The 22,311-nt window shown below is 49.9% G+C and overlaps 1 protein-coding gene across 2 annotated transcripts in view; it reads left to right on the top strand.

Moving 5' to 3' along the window:
* INTS3 (integrator complex subunit 3) overlaps positions 1-22,311 on the top strand; it is a 41,931-nt gene that overhangs the window by 11,710 nt on the left and 7,910 nt on the right. For both annotated transcript variants that reach the window (XM_078078637.1, XM_036066898.2), the window contains exons 4-21: positions 773-856; positions 5,772-5,885; positions 6,080-6,164; positions 7,496-7,562; positions 10,218-10,362; positions 11,278-11,407; positions 12,712-12,809; positions 15,316-15,507; positions 16,441-16,528; positions 17,013-17,092; positions 17,475-17,566; positions 17,864-17,970; positions 18,663-18,782; positions 19,100-19,229; positions 19,649-19,703; positions 19,931-20,034; positions 20,998-21,042; positions 21,231-21,350. In XM_078078637.1, coding sequence (XP_077934763.1) covers positions 773-856; positions 5,772-5,885; positions 6,080-6,164; positions 7,496-7,562; positions 10,218-10,362; positions 11,278-11,407; positions 12,712-12,809; positions 15,316-15,507; positions 16,441-16,528; positions 17,013-17,092; positions 17,475-17,566; positions 17,864-17,970; positions 18,663-18,782; positions 19,100-19,229; positions 19,649-19,703; positions 19,931-20,034; positions 20,998-21,042; positions 21,231-21,350 — 1,856 coding nt within the window. The remainder of the gene's footprint in view (positions 1-772; positions 857-5,771; positions 5,886-6,079; positions 6,165-7,495; positions 7,563-10,217; positions 10,363-11,277; positions 11,408-12,711; positions 12,810-15,315; positions 15,508-16,440; positions 16,529-17,012; positions 17,093-17,474; positions 17,567-17,863; positions 17,971-18,662; positions 18,783-19,099; positions 19,230-19,648; positions 19,704-19,930; positions 20,035-20,997; positions 21,043-21,230; positions 21,351-22,311) is intronic.

The raw sequence follows: 22,311 nt of genomic DNA, 5'->3' as shown, positions 1-22,311 counted from the left end.
TTATTTTATTTTAAAACATTTTATTTATTTATTTGTCAGAGAGAAAGAATACAAGCAGGGGAATGGCAGTCAGAGGGAGAGGCAGGCTTCCCGCTGAGGAGGGAGCCTGATGCAGGACTCCATCACAGGACCCTGGATTGTGACCTGAGCCGAAAGCAGACACTTAACTGACTGAGCCATCCAGGCGTCCCCCAAAGATTTTATTTTTAAGTAATCTCTACACCCAATGTGGAGCTCAAACCCACAACCCCAAGATCAAGAGTTGCACACTCCACTGACTTAGCCAACCAGGTGCCCCTTTTTTTCCATTTTAAACACTCTTTAGGGGCGCCTGGGTGGCTCAGTCAGTTGGGCGGCTGCCCTCGGCTCAGGTCATGATCCCAGGGTCCTGGAATCAAGTCCCGCGTCGGGCTCCCTGCTCCTCGGGGAACCTGTGTCTCCCTCTCCCTCTGCCTGCCTGCCGCTCCCTCTGCTTGTGCTCTCTCTCTGTCAAATAAGTAAATAAAATCTTTAAAAAAAAATAAACACTCTTTACATTTTCTGCTTCCGGCCTGCATTAGCCTTGGAGAAAACAGTAGGGTCTGTTCTTTCCCGCACCTCTCTCCTGAAACAGATGCTTCATCACGTTTAGGAAAAGGAGATCATCAGATAGAAGACTTAATGATTCTCCTTTGCAGGTTATTCAGGAGTCCCAAGTTTTCTGGGAGAAACTGCGCTCAAGAACTTTCCTCCTATGAGTGACAACTAGTTTTCTTCCTTCCTCATTTCCCAGGTATGCAAAGGCCCCCCCCAGCATGAGGAAATCTGCCTGGGCCTCTTCACCCTTGTCCTTACTGAACCTGCCCAAGCCCAGAAGGTAAGACTCCCTGCTCTGGACCCACAAACTCCCCTCAGATAGTCTGAGGATATGGTGGAACTTAAGGGTTAGCTGGCATAGTGCCAAACCCGTTGACCAGAACTGGATCACCTTTTTGTCCAGATCCGCTTACAACTCCCTTTTTATTCTCAATGAATTGGTCATTCTCTGACTTAGATCCTTTCTCTATCTAGATTCTGAAGCTAAAGGGCAAGAAAAGCATTTGTGAGAGTGGAAAAGCATTTGAAGAGTTGTACATTGTAGATTGATGGGTCAAGGTTATGAGAGTCAGGATTTAATCCAGAGAAGAGAAGAGAACAAGTTATAACCAAGTCCATTGAGAGTTCTTACCCAGAAGAGCGTGACCTGTAGTTTGTAGGTTCTGTATCATTGGCAGGTGAATAGAAGGTAGGCTTAACATTGTAGCACGTAGGATTTAACAACTTAATGTTGATGATTGATGCAGCAATAATGTAGTGACCAAGAGAACCCTGGAACCCACTGGAGCCAGACTTCTTCAGGAATACTGTGTAAAAACTAGTCTGGGGTCTTCACAGCCAGGAGAGTGTCCTTTATGTGGAATGGTTAAAGTGGGATCCTTGCCTGGGGTGAAGGATTGGGAAGGATGATCTCTTTGGATTCCATTCTTTACGTAATAAAGCAGTAAAATTCTGTCTTTCACCTCTCCAGATTTCCCTTTTCCAGCAGTTCTGTGTCCTTGGAGTCTTGGGGCAATGGTTTAGAAGTGTATGTCTGGTATCTGGCATTAACTATGTGACACTAACAGAGAGGAACTTGGAGTGGGGAAATTCAGTGTTCTTACTGGCCCTTCCTTGAACAAGGATGGCAGGAAACACGCGTGCTTGGAGTGGAGAAATTCAGTGTTCTTACTGGCCCTTCCTTGAACAAGTGTGGCAGGAAACACACATGCTTGGTGCCCAGCACTGTGTCGGGCTCTATCCAGATGAGATCTCATTTAATCCTCTCAAAAGGTTGGTGGCTTTGTCCCCTCTTTCCAAACTGCTCCCACTTTACCTATAAGATAACTGGAGGTCAGAGATACTATCATTTGTTCAGGGAGAACCAAAGAAAATCATCCCCAGGGACAAGGACAAGATGCCCATGCCCGCCTGGCATAGCTGTTTGAATTAACCTCAGGGGAAGGATCTATGGGCATGGCAACCTGATGTGTTTGTATTCCTCTGATGCCAACTGGAGTAGTGTCCAGGATGAGGGTAGGTGGTGGAACAGCAGGTATTCACAGGTCCTTGGTGTCCCAGGCCATTTCTGGGCTGGGACCTTGTTGCGTTAACTTGGCATTTCATTTTCATACTGGATTTATCACCGAGATCCTTGAAGACAAATGAATGTCTCCAATTTGGTGCTGTTAAACAGTAATATGACCCAGTCTAGCCACTCCATTTAAGAGAAATTGTTGGCGAAGACAGGGGTGGACGGGTTGGGATGAAGGTTTCGTTTTCTCTTGTGTAGGTTTTTATAAATACAGTTAAAATCTCGTGTAGTCACTTCAATGCAAATTTGTCCAGTCTGCTGGTTTTGTTTGTTTCAGGTGGGATCTGCATCAGCTAGGGTAAATCAGTAAACTTCGTGAAGGGGCAGGGTATGTGTGGTATTTCTAGGTCTTTGTCTAGCCTGGCAGTGAAAGGCCATAGCACTCTGCATTATAAATGCTTATTAAGTCATGAATTTGGCCAACCAGACATGACAAGGTACTAGAGCACTTTGTCTTCTTGCCCTGGGACAGCCCCATGAGGGTGGCCCAGGCCCTTCCTTGCCTTGGACCTCATAGCTGGTTGACAGCTGCACCAGGATTGTGTTCACACGCTAGCTGTTTCCAAGTAAATCCCCTCCCTGGAGTATATGAGGCTGACGGGCCCCTGTCAGGGCTCTTCAGACAAAGCAGTGGAGTTGGGGGTTCAGAAGACAACTGAGGTTTAAGCAACTGAGGAGCTGGCAGGTGGTAACTCATTGAGAGACTTTGAGCCAGGTCAGAGTATGGGAAGAATTAGTGACATGTCTCTGAGGTGCTTTGATCCTTTTCCCTAAAAGAGTGATTATCTTGTGAAATGCTTCTGTGCTGCAGAAGTTTCAGGTAGGAGTTACTGGTGAGGACTGATTCTGATGCATTGTTTTAGGCTTCTGCTTAAAACAAGGGGAGTGTTTTCTAAGGGTTTGTTTGGGGTTGACTCTGTCTCTGGACCAGAAACCTCAGGATGGAACGGAGATCTGGTTCCTAGATCTTCTCAGGCCGGGAGATGGGAGCAGGGGTGGTGGAGAGGGTGGTAGTGGAAACAGTGTTGAGCACATTACAAACCTGCTCTGGGGAAGCAGGAGCTAAAGAGCCTCAGTCTGGGCTGCAGGCAAGTTCAGACGTCAGGGCCAGCTCTCTGGGACTTCTTGGTGCAGCAAGGGCAGGTTGAACGAGAGCATTCAGGGAAGGACAAAGCAGGCTGGGTTTTGGTGGAGAGTGGAATATGCGTGGGGTGGGTTTTGTCCTAGTTGTACCTTCTTAACGTTCATCTGCCATCTGGGCAGCTCTTATGTTTATAGTTTTTGAGTTTATTTCTTATTTGATGTCTGAGCTGAATAACTGGGAGCAGGCCAGTTTCGGGGCCTGTGGGGCTGTAGGAGGTAAGTAGGCAGGCTCTAGCAGTTAGTAGATGGAGGTGACAGGAAAAGGTCTAGCATCAGTGAGAAGGTTCCTTTTCAAGAGTCAAGGCCTCAGGTCTTGGCAGCTGTTGCTCACGAAGGTGGGTTGGAGGCTGCATGGGCCCAGCAGTTGGGGCAGAAGCGCTACCTCCCTGCCGTCCGGCCACCTATCCTTTCTTTTGAGACTCTGTGCTTCTATTCTGTGTTCCCCACTGAGTTTTTGTTTTTTGTTTTTCCCCATCTGCTTCTCTTTCAAGCCCATCAGAAAACTGGCACAGAGGTTGGTGAGGCAACTGGCAGCATCAGGATGGGGTGCCCTGGTGCTCAACTGCACATGTTAGCAGCAGTGTGGTTGATAAGTCCCACATGGCGCGTGGAATTAGGCAGACGGTCTCTGCTCTCTTCATCTGTTCCCTGTGTCTCCTGGGAGACTTGTCCTCCTTCCCTGTCCTGGGTCTATTTCTGCATTTCTGCTTTTGGTTGAACAGACAGGGCTCCTCTCCGGTGAGTCTGGTCTCTGTCTTTGTCCTGACATAGATTTTCCTTCTGTCTCTGCCTCCCTCCTGTTCTCTGCCCATCCTGTAAGTCATACCTCCAGGGGAGGCTCCAGGGCTGACCCACCATTTACTGACCAGCTTGTTGGCAGTAGTTCACTGGGTACCTTTATACATTCCTTATTCCCTTGCTTGTACTCTTTGATCTCAAATGGAGTCAGAGGATAATCAAATCCTCCTTTGGGTATGAAGAGTTTATGGCCTGTGAGGGATCTCTAAGTGTTGGTGTTTTTATCAGATCCATCATTTGACTTAGGGCAGTAGAGGCAAGAGGAAGTAACAACAGTTAACCTCTCAGGAGTTCCTCCTTACACCGAGGCCAGAGAGGAGGAGCACTTCTCTTCCTAACACTTAGGATGAAAGCGCTCAGGAATATGGTCGTCTCAAAGCCACCTTCAATCCCCACCTCCCTCCCCAGCAGCCTCTTCTCCTTGTAGCTATTTCTAGTGCTGGTAAAGAGGTGTTAAGAGCATGGAATCTGGGGCGCCTGGGTGGCTCGGTCATTAAGCGTCTGCCTTCGGCTCAGGTCATGATCCCAGGGTCCTGGGATCGAGCCCCACAACGGGCTCCCTGCTCAGCGGGAAGCCTGCTTCTCCCTCTCCCACTCCCCCTGCTTGTGTTCCCTCTCTCGCTGTGTCTCTCTCTGTCAAATAAATAAAATCTTTAAAAAAAAAAAAAAGAGCATGGAATCTAGAACGGGACTGCCTGGACTTGGATTCTGGTTATTCCTCTGTCTCTTCAGTGACCTGGGGCGAGTTACTTTGCCCTGTTATACCTGTTTCTTCATCTGTAGGAATAAAGATAATAATTACTGGTACCTATTTCAGAGGGTTGTTGTGGGATTCAAATGCAACCATGTGTATAATAGTAGGTGCACACCCCCAGTGCATGTTAGCATAAGTGTCACCATGGTTGATGCCACTGGCTTTCCAAGGTGGTGGGCTGATACCCACATAATTTTTACCCTTTGTGCTGAGATCCTGACAGCATGGAGCTCAGCAGGCCAGTGAGGCCTCCTAAGGCATTCCTCCAGGAGTCTAGTCTCTAGAGAGCCAGGATGAGAACACTCTCCGGGGAAGGGGACAAGAGCACTCAGAGAAGATTGGCATGCCTTCCCTCACCTCTCCCAGGGTTGGGTATGCTTAAGGACCCCTCCTTTTTCAGTGCTTGGCAGAAGCAAAGGGCAGCCCAGAGAAAAGAAGAACAATGTTTAGTTAAGGAAGTTCAGTTTTGTCCTGCCCCTTCTTTCTGGGGCCCTGGTCCTCAATCCCCTTCCCTAATGTTCCTAGCCCTTTGCTTCATCTGGCTGAGTCAATACAGGTCTAAAAACCTCTTTGGGATCCTTTCTAGTCTGTTCAGCCAGACCCATTCTGCAGTGACCTTTCGCTGGCAGATGAAAAGCAGATGGCCTCCACCTGGTTTTGCTCAGCTTGTGGCATGAAACAGTGGGGCAGTTTTTAAGAAGGGAGGTAGGGGAACAAGGAGACTTTCTTAGCAGGCTTTTCTGCCTTCTTAGAGAGTAGCTCCATTCCTTCTCCCCACCCTGTGTGACAGGGCCAGGGTTGGGTTTGGGAAGGAGGAGCCCTGTGGAAGGTCTTTCATTGCCATTTGAATCCCATGGGTGGAATTTAAGGGGAAGTGGGGAGCCTGTCCTCAGTCTGCTGGTTGCTCACAAACCTTGCTTCTCACAGTGTTACCGGGACTTGGCTCTGGTGAGTCGTGATGGCATGAATATTGTCCTGAATAAGATCAACCAGATACTCATGGAGAAGTACCTGAAGTTGCAGGATACCTGCCGTACTCAGGTAAGGCCAGGAAAAGAGAGATCCAGCTCAGAGACATACTAGGCAATGGACTCTCTCTCCTAAAGGGAAGGGAAGGAGAAATCGGGGGTAACACACCTCTTCCTTTGTACACCTAAACTATAATGTGGTTGGATTCACGCCTTCCTCAAATTTAGAGGCCCTTCTCTTCACCCACCTTTTCCTCTCTCTTTCAGTTGGTGTGGTTGGTACGGGAACTAGTGAAGAGTGGGGTTCTGGGAGCCGACGGTGTCTGCATGACATTCATGAAGCAGATTGCCGGTGAGTTTGATGGCAGGAGCACAAGGAAGAAAGGAGAGGAGCCCAAAGGCTAGATGCGGGCAATGGAGAAGGATTAAGTGCCTGGGGGCGGTCTCAGTTCCTGGGTTGCCTCGACTCTTTCCTTCTGAGACAGGCCTCTTCTGGCAGAAAGAAATGGAAAAGTCACATGGGGTCTTTTGAAGCAGTACATCTGCCTTGTTTTCCTTCCTGCCAAACTCAGGGCCTGACGTAGAATAGTTGGCCTGTTTTAGCCATTCCTCACTCTGGGGTTTCATGGCATGTTGGATCAGGAAGGATCTGGAAGGAATGGGAAGAGACGTGAGGGCAGATAATTTGTTCCCATCACATTATGCTTTCAGAAACCCAGATATCTTCCTGGGCTCCACCTCTGTGTTCTGAACGCTTGCTTCCAAATATTTATGACATCTGATGGGAACCAGTTTGAGGGAGGAACTGTGTCACAGAAGAGACCCTGACATTTAGGTTTTGTTCTCTCCTTCGCATCAGTGACATCTTTCTGAGCCACTAAATATCCAAGAGGCCTGCCTGTGCTACCTCTTTTACTCAAGATCACGTGTGTTTGTTTAAAACTGACTCTGCTTCTCTATCTCACCATTCCCATTGGTTCTTTGCTTCCTCTTTAGGAATTTCTGTAACACTGGTGCTCCTGTTTTGATGTGCATGAACCTACTCTGTGTGATACCTGACTGTGTGAACACCGACTTTTTAAATGAGGACTAGAGCGGGCATAGTGTTGTGCTGGCTCTTTTGCCTCCTGGCATTTCCTTCCCAGTTCGGTCCTCAGTCTCCTCTTCTCATCCTCAGACTTCGGTCTGGCGTTGCCACATGTTACTTTTGCCCCAGGAAGTTCCGTAGCAAGCATGGAAGACCATGATACCTGGAAGCAAGAAACTGTGGGCCTGTCATGAGCCTGACTTGGGATTTGGGACTCCCCAGTGCTGGAGTGCCACTGACTGGTCACCTGCACCTCAGGCCCTATTTGAGATGTCCCCCTTTCTTCCAACCAGGGGTTCTTCATGTCTCTCTCAGACATTCCCTTTCAAGGGTCAGAGTATTCCTACTGCAACCCCCAGTCTATGGAAGAGCAGCTCTGGTTTCTGGAAATATCTAGAACTTATCTTCCTTTCTTTGAGGACACAAAGGGGAAACTTTAAAGCCTGACTAAACAGAAGGCAGTTTTTCCAACACTCAGAACCTCCATGACAGGAGAACAGGGATGGAGAAACAGGATGGGTGAAGAAATGTTTTGGATTAGCTGAGTCGATGATCAGAGCCATTCTCATTCTGTTTTCTCCCCCCTTTGAAATTAGGTGGAGATGTTACTGCAAAAAATATCTGGTTGGCAGAGAGTGTCCTGGATATCTTGACGGAGCAGAGGTAGAGTCTGCCGTGACAGGAGCAGGTGTGGGTGTCGGGGTGTGAGCACTGACAGGTGGCCTGAGAACACCTGGGCTTAGACCGGGTGAGGTGGGGGAGGGAGAGGCAAGTGAAGGAATTAAAGCCACTGTCCGGCCCAAAGGGATGAAGGGGTGGGAAAGAAGGTCTTTGCTAAAATATTTCAGAGCCCAGGAAAAACTAGCTTCATCTGATAAGGGTTTATTTTTGATCCAGACCTCCTTGGAATGTTTATCTTTGGGGGGAGATGGGGGAGAATGAGCTCAGCAGAGTGGGGCCAGCCAACTGCCCCGCCCCTGCCTGGCAGGTACCCCTTTTCTCCCTTCCGAGGCTGTCCACCCAAACCGCACTCTCCTGAAGTGGCAGGGGGTGCGGTGGGAGGCAGAGGTTTGCACACAGGGTTGGGGGGCTGCAGTGGTAGAAGGCATAAGGGGGCGCATTGGGCTTCTGGCTAATTCCTTCCCTTTCCCATCAAAGTGAAGGACCAGAAATTTTATGAGGGTTGTACCATATGTGCACTTGTTTGGGGTGAGGCCTTCTCTTGGTCCAGTGGCCTTGCTCTTCTGTTGCTTGACTTCTGAGTCTGTTTCTGTGCGAGGCCACCACAGTAGTCAGATGATTGGAAGGGCTAATAGTGCCCATATTTCCTGTGGTTCAGAAGGACAGACCTCCTCCCATACTCACACTTGTTCTGGGCCCTGCCCAAGCTGAGGGCTGGGTCAGGTGCCTTGCAGCGCCACCTAGTGCGCTGGGCACGGCTTGCGGCTGGGGCTGACGCACTTCTTCCTGGTGCCACCCACTGCCACCAGCACAGCCCGGAGATCCCAGCAGCGTCTTGCTGGGTAGCTGCCTTTCTGGTGTCCTGGGTGGATGGTTTCACTTTCTCTTTCTCTTCATTATCCCATCCCAGGATTCAGATAATTCATCACCTCTGCTCACAATCTTCCTGAAAACTGATTTTTCTCATTTTGTTTCTGGTGCCAAATACCCCCTGTTCCTGTGCTATAAAGCTGAATTTTCCTCATTTGGGCAGTTAGAGCAGTCCCCACATACATGTGTCAGATAACTGCCCTACCTTTTCTCCTACCCTCCAAAACCTCAAATCCTTTGGTGCAAGTGAGTCCCTAGATGATTAAGACTGTCTTCTACAGCCTCTCCCTCCCTCCCTTCCTCCCTCCCTCCCTCCCAAGTGTTTCTAAGGCCTCAGAATTAACAGGGAGCAGATGGGGGAGGGCCTCCCCATTGTCCTTGGCTACTTTGTTCATTCTGTGAAAGGAAAAGACCAGAGTCTTTTAATTAGGTGGCTTGAGCACTTTTCCGGAATCAGGATGTTGCCTGGTTGGATTAATTAAACTCCTCGGCTTATTCCTGTGGTTCCTTGCTTTCCAGCAGGGGTGCCAAAGCCCTTACAACTACTTGCTTGGGGGACATAGCTCCCCGTTTTGGCACGTTGAAGCAACATTGGAGAGTTTTTGTCATCACTGTCTTTTTAGCATTATTTTTATTTTTTTAAAAGATTTTATTTATTTATTTGAGATAGCGGGCACAAGAGCAGAAGGAGAAGCAGGCTCCTCACTGAGCAGGGAGCCCGATGTGGGGCTCGATCCCAGGACCCTGGGATCATGACCTGAGCTGAAGGCAGACTCTTAACAACTGAGCCACCCAGGTGCCCCGAATGGTTTTATTTTTTTTTAAGATTTTATTTATTTGAGAGAGAGAGGGAGCGCACGCACACGTGAGAGAGCATGAGCGGGGTGAGGGGCAGAGAGAGAGGGAGAAACAGACTCCCCACTGAGCAGGGAGCCCAACGTGGGTCTCAATCCAGGAACTCCAGGATCATGACGGGAGCTGAAGGCAGACGCCCAGCCTACTGAGCCACCCAAGCGTCCCCCCCTTCTACTCTTTGTGAAGCAGCAGGAAACACACAGTTCTTTCATTACCCCCTTTCCCCCCATGGAAGTTCTAAAACTCCTGGGAAAATAGGCTTTTCCATCCAAAATCATGTTCTTCTTTTTAGATTGTGATTTAGGGCAGGTACCTCATTGTCTGGGAGTGGGAGCAGTGGTGAGGGAGAGAACCAGGGAAAGGCATATAGCATAGTGGGCCACTAATGATAGGCATGATGGAAGGGCTGACACGGTGTGTCCTAAAGGGTCTTCAAAGGGTCTCCACCCCTGACAGTCCTCGTTCCACACTGTAAGAACTGCTGACTTAGGGTTGCCTCTAGAACCTCTTTTTCCCATTCTCTGAGCTGTAGAGAAGCTATGGTGTATTCTCTGTCCCTAGTACCTCACATGGTGCTTGGCACATGATAGGCACTCAGCAAATGTTTGAATAGTGAATCAACGAATGGTTACTTTATCGGAAGCTAAGTAGTTATGTGGAAAAGAGAGATTGCTTTCATTCAGTGCTTATCTTTATTGGGCACCTGGTGGAGCAGTAGGAAATTGTCACTACCTTCGACAATTGATAGTCCAGGATGGGTAATGAGCAAGCAGTCAAGGAATCAAAGAACCTCCTCCCAGTGCTAATCACCAGCCATTGCTGAGGCCCCAGAGCCACGTGTGGGAGTGAATTGGGAGAGTGAACAGGCCTGGACAGAGCCCAGGTGTCAGGTGCCCCCCCCAACTTCTGCAGGGAGTGGGTGCTGAAGAGCAGCATCCTCATTGCCATGGCTGTTTACACATACCTCCGCCTCATCGTCGACCACCACGGGACTGCCCAGCTCCAGGCCCTGCGGCAGAAGGAGGTGGACTTTTGCATGTCCCTGCTTCGGGAACGGGTAAGGATGAAAACAGTGTGGGCAAGTGAAACCCAGGATGGGACACCTATGTGAGTTTTGTGAGGTGACCTAGGCCAAGAGATGTCATTTTGAAGAGAAAGAGGTGGTTCAAGACCTGGTGTTTTTTCATCATTCTGAGACAGAGGAAGGGGGGAGGCAGGGAATCCATGCAGAATAGCCCTGGCTCCTAGAAATGCTGTCTGTTGGACTGGCCTCCTAGGGATTCTCCTGGTCAGCTTCGTAGACACTGTTGCACACCACAGACGTAAGCTGCCACTATTATATCATCCTCCCCACCTGCCCACCTGGGCGATGGCTGTGGTCAAGTGGGATTGTGACTTGTCCACTGTCAGGTCTCCCGAGAGAGATCCCAGAGCTAGGATCTCTACGTGGTAGCCACTTCCCATATGTGGCAATTTAGATCAGAGTTAATTAAAATTAAATAAAATTTAAAAATTCAGTTGCTTAGTTGACTTAGCCACATTTCAAGTGCTCATTAGCCACATGTGTGGCTAATGGTTATCCTTTTGGACAGCATAGAGGTGGAGATCATTTCCATTATCAGAGATTGTTCTGTTGGACTAGGGAGGGTTGGGGAAAGTTATCTCGGGCTCAGCTTGCCAGTCCTGTCCTTTTAGAATGGTCTCTCTCCATCTGGATCACAACCATTATGGGAGGGGAGGGGAAGAGATTCAGGCGGAAGTCAACGGGGCTTCGGTAGTTTCCAATAGCCTGTCCTTCTGAGGTCAGTCTCCAGCTTCCAGCTCTCTTCCCCTTTGGTTCCAGAAGAAACCCTCTTGTCCCTTGGACCCTCTTTCCTTCCTTCCCTAGAACAAGCTGCTCCTTGGTCCTTCCTGCAGCAGGTAAACTGTCTGTGTTTTTATTCTCTCTCCTGTCCCTCCTCCCCTCACCAAGTTCATGGAATGTTTAATGATTGGCCGGGACCTTGTAAGACTACTTCAGAATGTTGCTAGGATACCAGAATTTGAACTGCTTTGGAAAGATATTATCCATAACCCTCAGGCCTTAAGTCCTCAGTTCACAGGTAAGTAAGGACCAGGGCATCCTGCCCTTGAGAGTTGGGAGGTCAGTGTATGTGTGCTGTGTGAATCCAGAGGGTAGAGGCTGGAGGGTAGGAAAGGCTTTGACAGCCAGATCTAGGAAGCTTGGGACTAGGCAGGCTCTGCCACGTACGGGTGAATGTGGGAATTGCAGAGGTATAGAATAATTCATGTGGTTCCCAGATAGCCCCTGCTTGGCAGACTCCAGCTGCCATTGCTCCTAAGAAAAACTGAGACAGAACTGTGATCATCCTCCTCCTCTCCCTGCAGCTCTTTGCCTTGGGAGTTGAGCTGATGACCAGCTTCCAGCCTCACTGGGTCCAGCAGGGGAGTCAGAGGTCAGCTCGTGAGACTGAGTCAGCAGAGGGGCTGGGATTAGCCTTTTAAGTGAATGCTTTTCCCTGGGAGCAGTCTTGCCTCTGAATTCCAAGGATCCAGCTTAGCCAAAATTCTCTTCAGCGGAGGGAGCCTCTGTGTGCCTCTCCCTGACAAGGTCTTTTTGATAGCTCTTTCCCCTTCTCAGGGTCCCCATCCCACCTCCAGCACATATGTGTGTATATGTAGATCGTGTGTGTGCATGTACATGGGTGTGCACACGGAAACAATTATCTAGGCCCTGGAGAGTCAGGAAGGAGAGGAAAGTCCTGGTTCTCCTTTACGTTGTATTGCTCTTATATTAAACACGTGTTGAGTTGTTCTGAGTGCTTACTGTGTGCTAGACACACGTATGTTAACTCATTTAATCCTCAGGACAACCCTGTAAAATGGATATTTTACTTTCCATATTTACAGATAAAGAAAATGAGGTTCAAGGAGATTAAGTAATTTGCCCAAGGCCACACAGCTAGTGAGTGTCAGAGGCAGGATTTGGATCCAGGTCTGTCTGACTCCAGAGCCCGTGCCTATACCACAACACCACATTGATCCCAGGACCCAGGGATGGGACCATCAGGAGCAGGAAGAGAGGCTAGGGTTCCCCCTGTTTTCCCCTAACTTTCCCACATGTTGCCAACTGGAATAATGTGAGTAGGGGGCTCTGGATGGCCAGGAGCAGAAGAGAAGTAATATATCTGGGTCCTGGGGATGGTGGTTGGTTGGAGCAGAACATGGCAGATGCTGGTTAGAACCCCCACTTGTATCTGTGCTTGACCTCTCTTGGTCTTGTCTTAGAATTTCCCCAAGAGCAAGACCACTGGCCATCAGAACTTGGCCCAGGTTCCCCACCTGCCTTCTTTCCTTCTGGTCCTCAGGCTTGTCTCTTTTCTCTTCCCTTACACACTTCGTTCAGGTATCCTGCAGCTTCTTCAGTCAAGAACATCCCGGAAATTCCTAGCATGTCGTCTAACCCCAGACATGGAGACTAAGCTCCTCTTCATGACCTCCCGGGTAAGCTAACCTTTTGCAGCAGGAACAGAAGCTGCAGGTTGGCTGGGCTTCTTCCTCCAGCCTGCAGATGCCTTACCCCTGAGTGCTGACTGGCAGAGTGGTGGTCAGGTGGGTACCCAGTCTACCTGGCATTGGGCAGGGTGCTACGAGCTGGGAATACAGGGTTTAGTAAAAGAGGTACATCCAGTTGGAGCTCTTGTGAAGCTTCCAGTCTGTCTAAAACCATCGTTAAACCAATAATTATACACAAATTATGTAATTTACAAGTGTGAAATGTGCTGTAAAAGGGTAGAGTGTTCATTCTGGGAAACCCACTGTTCCTCGGGCTGCACGTGAGTTCTCAGGAAGAGAGCTATGGCCTTTTGGTTTCCAAACATGGCTGAGTTATGACAGAATTGCTTGAGCAACATGTTAAAAATACATCTTCCTAGATGCTAGTCTCCCAGATAATCTGATTGAGGAATCTATGTTTTTAACAGAGAGTTTCCAGGCAGCGGCTCCTCTACAGCCAGCCTGGGCTTGGGAAGCTACTGGCCTAGTCCACTTCTGTTTCCTTGAGTCGGGCCGGAGAGCCGTCCAGATCTGCGCCATGCCATGTGGTAGCCGCTAGCCATGGGTTACAACTTACAGTAGTTAAAGCGAGGGGCACCTGGCTGGCTCAGTTGGTGGAATGTGTGACTCTTGATCTCAGGGTCATGAGTTTAAGCCCCACGTTGGATGTAGAGATGACTTAACAAAATCTTAAAAAATTTGGGGGGGACGCCTGGGTGGCTCAGTCAGTGAAGCGTCTGCCTTTGGCTCGTGTCATGATCCCAGGGTTCTGGGATCAAGTCCTGCATTAGTTCCCTGCTCAGAGGGGGATCTGTTTGTCCCTCTGCCTGCCACTCCCCCTCTGACAAATACATAAATAAAATCTTTCAAAAAAATTTTTTTTAGGGACGCCTGGGTGGCTCAGTCACTTAAGTGTCTGCCTTCGGCTCAGGTCATGATCCCAGGGTCCTGTAATCGAGTCCCACATTGGGCTCCTGGCTCAGTGGGGAGCCTGCTTCTCCCTCTGGCCCTCCCCCTGCTCATGCTCGCTCACTCTTTCTCTCTGACAATGAAATCTTAAAAAAAAATTTTTTTTAGGGGCGCCTAGGTGGCTCAGTCGTTAAGCGTCTGCCTTCGGCTCAGGTCATGATCCCAGGGTTCTGGGATCGAGCCCCACATCGGGCTCCCTGCTTGGCAGGAAGCCTGCTTCTCTCTCTCCCACTCCCCCACTTGTGTTCCCTGTCTCGCTTTGTCTCTGTCAAATAAATAAATAAAATGTTAAAATTTTTTTTTTTTTTTTTTTTAAGATTTTATTTATGTATTTGACAGAGAGAGACACAGCGAGAGAGGGAACACAAGCAGGGGGAGTGGGAGAGGGAGAAGCAGGCTTCCCGCAGAGGGGAGAGCCTGATGCGGGGCTCGATCCCAGGACCCTGGGATCATGACCTGAGCCGAAGGCAGACGCTTAACGACTGAGCCACCCAGGCGCCCCCCAAAAAAATTTTTTAATAAATAAAGTAATTAAAGCTAGGTAAAATTAAAAATTCAGTACCTCAGTTGCATTAGCTACATTTTAAGTGCTCAGTAGGCACCATCGTTGCAGAAAGTTCTACTGGACAGTGTTGATCTAGTTGTATCTTTCTTTTCTTTTCTTTTTTATATTGTATTTGTTTATTTGAGAAAGAGAGCGTACTCGTGAGAGAGAGCATGAGCAGAGTGAGGGTCAGAGGGAGAGGGAGAAGCAGACTCTCCACTGAGCAGGAGCCTGATGCGGGGCTCGATCCCAGGGCTCCAGGATCATGACCTGAGCCAAAGGCAGATGCTCAACCGACTGAGTCACCCAGGCGCCCGTTTCTTTCTTTTTATTCCTTCTCCTCGCTGTTTTGTTTGAATTTGGGGAATAGAAGGGGAGAAAACCACATCTCTCTTACCTAGTGTTGCTGTTGTACCCCTTTAGAGTGTGATCGGGGAGGGAGTTGCTGCAAGAAGGTTTGGAGACTGTGTACCTGGGATAGTGACCCCGTAGGTTGCCGAACATCAGAAAGCTCTGTCAGTGCCGAGTGGCAAACGGGCTCCACTCTTGTTCTCGAGGAACACTCCTTGTTGGCCACAAGGGGCTCTAGAAGATAAGAAAAGATGATGCTTAGGACTAGAGCCTCTGTGACCAGAACAGGAGAAAGGAGCCAAAAATGGGCTGCAGTCACAGTTGGGGTAAACGTTCAGGACATTAGGTGGGTGGCAGGAATGAAGGCATCCCTGGCACAAGAGGTGAGTGAGAAAGAGTCTCGGCACTTTTTTCAGTCAAGGACTATTTAAATCAGGAAGTCTTCCCAAAGGAGGAGAAGTCAAGAAGAAAGTGAGTTAATGAATGAATGGAGGGAAGAGATTGAAGTCTGGGTCAAGCCTAGTGTCATTTTCCTCTGCCCAGAGACCCACCCTTCCTTCCAAGTTTCTCTCCAACACCCCCTTCCTCCAGGTGCGGTTTGGTCAACAAAAGCGTTACCAGGATTGGTTCCAGCGCCAGTACCTGTCTACTCCAGACAGTCAGTCTCTCCGCTGTGACCTCATTCGCTACATCTGTGGGGTTGTCCACCCTTCTAACGAAGTGCTGAGTTCAGATATCTTGCCCCGATGGGCCATCATTGGCTGGCTCCTGACAACATGCACGGTGAGGGGCTGGGCTGTGGGATGGAGGCTCTCGGGTGGTGAAGAGTCCTCTTCCCTTGAGTTCCCCCTATTTCCATGCTTCTTCCTGCCTCCCTGGGCCTGCTGACCCCTACGGGCCCTTCCTTCACTTTCTTCCTGCTGAATGTCTCCGCCTTCGTCCAGCCTCCATCCGTGTCTCTCGAAGTGGGCTACACTCATTATTCCCCATCTGGGTTTGGGGTTGAACAGGTCCATCTCTGCCTTTACTGCCGATCCTCGAGCCCAGATTTCTCACGCCTCCCCGTCTTTCCTTTTAGTTTTCAGAACCATATATGGTCATTCCTCTGAATGGTTCCTTCCTCAGATTCAGGGCTTGTGTTCCTTAGACCCTCACTTGGCAACCGTTTGGCATCAGCTTTGGATACTAATGCAAACGTAGGGACTCCATGGCACAGCCATGTCTTTCCCAGCATTTTTCTCCCTGTTCCTTGGGTGGGAAACTCCAAATTGTCTGCTCTCTGGCCTCTAGTTGCCTTTTGACACCCCCCCCCCCCAGCTGGGTCCTTGGAATGTGCTGATTCAGACACAACAACAGGCTGTTCCTAGGGGGTCTTTCAGTCAGGAATGTGCCTGGGGAGCCCAGCCGGGCAGCCTAGGGGCTGGTCTGAGTGCATGTCAGTGAGGTCCCAGCTCCTTTTCTAGGATCAAGGATGTGTTCTTCTGGATGTATGAGAACCCAGGTCAATCCCTGGCCCCTTCGTCAGTGAGAACATGGCCACTCGCACTCTTATGCAGACTTGTGTGCCCCTCACCCCTGGGGGGTTCCATCTGTCTCACTAGAAGTGAATTTATTTCATAGATGGGCAGTTGTGTGGGCTCTGGAGGCTGCCCTGCGCTTCTGAAGGGAAGGGAGCTGGTTGACGAAATCAGCCCTCCCTTCTCCTCTCTCTTCCAGTCAAATGTCGCTGCCTCCAATGCCAAGCTGGCTCTGTTTTACGACTGGCTGTTCTTTAGCCCAGACAAGGATAGCATTATGAACATAGGTATGTGACCAGACCGGGCAACACCACCCCCAACTCCCAAGCCCCCGCCTAGCCTTGGTGACAGTAGTCATAAATCTCAGGGCAGCCCGGAGAGAGGCAACTTATCCGGGAGCAGTTCCATAGTTCCTCACCAGTGCTCCCTTGATGTAGAAGGAAGATTGCTTTTATGAAGCCAAGCGCTCACTCCCCGCCTTTTGCCCTAGAGCTTATGCTTGGGCTTCCGGTGGGGAGGGTCTAGGCACAGGGCTGTGCCACACCCTGCTTTTCCTCTCCTACCACTCCTGTTCTCCAAGCTATATGCTGGGGACAAGGGAGATGAGAGCTAGGGGCTGTTTCGGGGCTTGTCTGCTTTTGGGTCTGCTCAGTGGGAATAGGGGTAGGGATACAGCTTTCTCCCGAACCATTCGTAAGTATTGATGCCTTGTTTCATGGAGCTGGGCACAGACTGTCTGATGTGGGGGCCCTTTCATTCCACCTTCCCCAGAACCAGCCATCCTGGTCATGCACCACTCCATGAAGCCACACCCAGCCATCACTGCCACACTCCTGGACTTCATGTGCCGTGTAAGTGTGTGTCCCCTCACCTTATAGGCCCGCAAGTAGGTCTTCCCAGTGCCCTTCATCGTGGGAGCAGCTGTGGTCGTAGGTCCTACCCCCCAGGTTAGTGAATGTTCCCTTCTGTATTCCTGCCATGTGCTGTGGGATCTTTCCATGTCTTTCTTGACCTCAGGGATAATGACTTAAGGTAGAATCTGGTCTCTCTGAGGTGCAACCAGGTCTAGGAAGAATTAACCATTTTAGCAACCTGGAATGGTGAGGAATATTCCAGACCTTTCTGCAGCCATACTTGTGTTTTCTGATCAAAACGAAAGCAGCTTTTTAGCTCTAGTTCAGCAGAACACTCTGTGTTGTGTGCTCATTCTTTGCTTCCTTTCTTCCCTTCCAGATCATTCCCAACTTCTATCCACCATTGGAGGGCCATGTGCGACAGGGTGTGTTCTCCTCCCTCAACCACATTGTGGAGAAACGGGTCTTGGCGTAAGAACTTTACATGTCTGTAAGCAGCGGGGAGGGGCTGTTTTCTTATGTGTCACTAGGTCAGGCATGTTCAGATACTGTCCTACCACTGCTGACTTTTCTTGACAGGTATAGAAAGTACTAGCTCTGCCTCAGACTGCTGGGAGTATGTCCTCTTGACGCTTAGAGAGATTTCTGTCTTGTCATCACATTCCAGGGGTCTGAGTATGGCCCAGCTATACTGCTTGGGCATAGACCTGTCTCTCCAGCTGAAGTGAGGAGCTCTGATGTTGACCTTCATTCATGTCCCCCCCCCAGGCATTTGGCTCCCCTGTTTGACAACCCTAAATTGGATAAGGAGCTTCGGGCAATGCTGAGGGAGAAGTTTCCTGAGTTCTGCAGTTCGCCTAGCCCACCAGTGGAAGGTATGGGGCCCTCCCATTCTATCACCTGTTTGAGAAGAGGGATGGAGACACCCAGGGCTCTCAGCCTGGAGCCCCATGTATGTCGCCCTGGGGCGATTCTTCACCTCTGTGACTGTCCATTTCAGGTTTTTGTTCTGCACTTTCTCTTTAATGAGTTTTTGTGTTGTCTTCCTTGGTTCTGCCTCTCCATCTGATCTTACCTGACTTTTACGGACCTCTCTTGCTCCTCAGCTCCTGTGTCTTCTCTCAGTAGCCTACCCTCCATAGGGAAGGCTTTCATGGGTATTTGTGTTTGCCTCACTGTAACTTCGTGCAACTCTTCTCTCTTCCCATCCCCAGGCCCTGAGTCCTGATAAGAGGTGGTCATGTTGGGTCTCAAGTCTTGCTCCCAGCTATACACATACACCCTTTTTTGTTTTGGGGTAAGGCTTAAGCCAAGCAGAACTTCCCAGCTTGGTTTTAAAGTGAAGAGCACTTGGGACTGTCCCTGGTCTTACCTACTTGTCGATGTAAGCTAAGCACAGCAGGCATTTCCTATACCATTCTTATTCCTGGCAGAATTGCCCTGCAAGTCGTGGAAGGTTGTGAGGACACAATGTCTGTCCTTCCAGGGTCTGTAATCCACCTGTCCCCCAAGTTAGGCATGTTAGGTCACAGGAGACCATCAAATGCCTTGTCTCTTTCCTCCCAAGTCAAACTTGAGGAGCCGGTTTCCGTGGAGATGGACAACCACATGTCAGACAAGGACGAGGCTTGCTATGACAACGCAGAGGCAGCCTTCAGTGACGATGAGGAGGACCTCAGCAGCAGAGGTGGGCGCAGCAGCGAGGGGCTTCGGGTGGCATCACCCCTAAGAGGACCAGGTGGCAGGAGCAGCCTCTCTGAGGCCTCTCTGTTGCCTTGGCCCCGAGTTAGTCTCGTTAGCAGGGTTACTGGATGGGACCCCAGGGCGCAGAGCCCTGCCCTTGGCCCTGAAGCAGGAGGGAGGGAAGGAGGAGTGGCCCCTGCCCTTGTGTGCTCCTAAGGCTGGGTGTGTCCACGTCCAGGGCACATGCACACCTGGCGTGTGGGGCTGTCCCTGCTGCTGGTGTCTGGGCAAATGACCACTCTCCTGAATCATTCCCTTCAGGAAAGAAGAGAGAGTTTCGCTTTCACCCTATCAAGGAGACAGTTGTGGAGGAGCCAGTCGATATCACGCCTTACCTTGACCAACTGGATGAGTCCCTAAGGGACAAAGTGCTTCAGCTCCAGAAGGGGAGGTAGGTGCAGCTCCTGCCCTCAGCCTCAGGAGGCTCAGCCCCAGGCTTTCGCCCTGCTACCTGGTGGGGTGGTGGGGAGTATGGAGAGGTAGTAGAAGCTCCGTGATGTGCCTTCTGCAGTTTGGGTTGGGGGGTGTGGGCTGGGGGAAGGCAGCCTCGTTCCCCAGCATGCAGTTCTCACTCTGTAGGTTCTGAGGACAAGAGTCTCTGAGAACCAAAGTGGGATGATGGGGATTTCCTTTCCTTAGGGCCTCTGCCTGGAGAGTAGCAAATTCTGCCCTAAAGCCTCCCTGACCCAAGCCTGGATTCATACAGAGCTCCTTTGTTTTGTCTGTGCATGAGTGTGCTTTGCTGGTTGTGTGTCCTGCCCTCTGCTGTCATTTATGTCCCTGAGATTTCCTCTCAATTCTTCACTACAGTGACACCGAGGCCCAGTGTGAGGTCATGCAGGAAATCGTGGACCAGGTCCTAGAGGTGAGGAGATCCCATCCCCTGAGGAGGAAGCAGCCTAGCCCACGCAGCGCAGAACTCCCCCACCCAGGCAGCTGACTCCTTCCCGTCCCCAAGATGGGTCCCCTCTGGTGGTGTAGGGCTTTGTTGATCCTAGAGGTGGAAGCAGATTGAGTGCAGAGGCTCCGGGTCGTGGGGGCAGTAAGGCTTGGGTCCCGTGGTGATACCTGCTCACTTGTCTCACCACCCAGGAAGACTTTGACTCGGAGCAGCTGTCTGTCCTTGCTTCCTGCCTACAGGAGCTCTTCAAGGCCCACTTTCGAGGGGAGGTGTTGCCTGAGGAGATCACCGAGGAGTAAGGCTTATCTTTCCTGACCCCTCCACCTACCCACTGGCTTCTGGGAGCCAGAAGTATGTTCTTAGAGCCCTAGTCCAGGAGGCATCTTGCTGTAGACTTGAGAGAAATAATCTTCACTTATTTTACTTTTTTTTTTTTCATGATTTTATTTTCAAGCAATCTCTACAGCCAGCATGGGGCTTGAACTCAGACCCTGAGATCAAGAGTCACACGTTCCACCGACTGAACCAGCTAGGCGCCCCTCTCTTTACTTGTTTTTTATTCTCACGTGTGCTGATTCACTTAAGGATTCATTTTTGTCTGCTGAATGCGGAGCGTGGGGCAGAGACTAGGGCCCCTTCCTGTGTGCCCAGCCCTTGCTGCTGTAGGTGGGATTGGACCCTTGCCTGGACCCTCCCAGAAGGGCAGGAATCTCATTTTCTTTATTTTTTATTTTTTATTTTTTATTTTTTTAAGATTTTATTTATTTATTTGACAGAGTTAGCGAGAGCAGGAACGCAAGCGGGGGAGTGGGAGAGGGAGAAGCAGGCTTCCCACCAAGCAGGGAGCCCGATGCGGGGCTCGATGCCAGGACCCCGGGATCATGACCTGAGCCGAAGGCAGACGCTTAACGACTGAGCCACCCAGGCGCCCCTCTTTTTTTTTTTTTTAAAGATTTTATTTTTAAGCAGTCTCTATACCCAACATGGGGGCTCGAACCCACAACCCCAAGATCAAGAGTTGCATGTTCCTCCAACTGAGCCAGCTGGGCACCCCAGGAATCTCATTTTCAATGATAGTCACTACCCAGACTGTGGTGCATGTTAGGAATCTGTCTTCTCTGTGACCGAGCCTCTGGGGCAGCAGGAAGTTGACTTTTGGTTTGGAAAGGAGCAGGCTGGCATCTAGCCTCCATAATGTCTGCCTGCAGCCCATCTTCTCTACTCACGTGGACTCTTAGGTGTCACCCTCCTCTTGCAGGTCCCTGGAGGAGTCTGTGGGAAAGCCTCTCTACCTAATATTTAGGTAAGGATCCAGCTGTAGGAGACACTGCTGGGCCGTCCGTCCTTCCTCTCAGCAGTCCTGTGCTTCTGTCCGAGGGTAATGGGACTCCCTCTGCAGAGGGGAGGGATATGCAGTGGTGGCTCATGCCTCCACAGCACAGTCTGCCCTACATACAGCTCTGCTCCCTTCCTCCCACCTCCCACCTCCAGGAACCTGTGCCAAATGCAGGAAGACAACAGCAGCTTCTCTCTGCTTCTGGATCTTCTCTCTGAGCTGTATCAGAAACAGCCCAAGATCGGCTACCACCTGCTGTACTACCTGAGGGCCAGGTGGGTGTGTCCCCACGCTGGAGGAGGTGTCCCGGAGCGCCTCTCCCGCTCCCGCGAGGGCTGACCCCCGCCCTTGGCTCGCATCACCACCGCCCTCCGTGTGTCTTTTTTAATAACAGCTTTAAAACCACAATTCGGTGGTTTAAAGTATATTCCCCAAGTTGTACAATTGTTGCTGCTGGCTAATTTAGAAGATTTTCATCATCTGCAAGAGAAACCACGTCCCACTTAGCAGTCACCTTCCCGTTGTCCCTTTCACCCCACCCCTGTCAACCACGGATCTGCTTTCTGTCTTTATAGATTTACTTACTCTGCATGTTTCGTATAAATGGAATCATACAACGTGTGGTTTCTCATGACTGGCTTTGTCACTTAGTGTAATGTTTTCAAGGTTTATCCCCGCTGTAGCTTGTGTCAGAACTTCCTTTTTTTATGCCCAAATAATACTCCACTGTCTAGGTATACCACAATTTGTTTATCCGTTCACCCAGCGATGGACATTTGATTTGTTTCCACTTTTTTGTCTATTGTGAAAAGAGCTGCTGTGAACATTCACATACAGATTTTTACCTGGACACAGGTTTTCAATTTTCCTGGGTATATATACCTAAGAGTAGATGCCGGTCGAATGGTAACTCCATCTCTAACTTGGTGAGGACCTGCCGAACTACTTTCCAGAGTGACTGCAGCCAGTTTCCGTTGCCACCTGCCGTGGGCGAGGCTTCTAGTGCTTTCACGGGCTTCCCAACCTGTTGTTGTGCAGCTTTTTCATTACAACCATCCTAATGGGTTTGTGGTTTTGATTTGCATTTTCCTGATGGCTAATGATACTGAGCAGCTTTTCATGTGCTTGTCATTGGCCATTTACATATTTTCTTTGGAGAAATGTCTGTTCAGATCCTCTCCTGTTTTTTGTTTTTGTTTTAAGACTTATTAGAGAGAGAGTGTGCGCAGTGGGGAC

The sequence above is a fragment of the Halichoerus grypus genome, chromosome 7 (assembly GCF_964656455.1).
Source record: "Halichoerus grypus chromosome 7, mHalGry1.hap1.1, whole genome shotgun sequence".
NCBI lineage: Eukaryota > Metazoa > Chordata > Mammalia > Carnivora > Phocidae > Halichoerus > Halichoerus grypus.
This window is presented reverse-complemented; position numbering and strand designations above follow the sequence as displayed.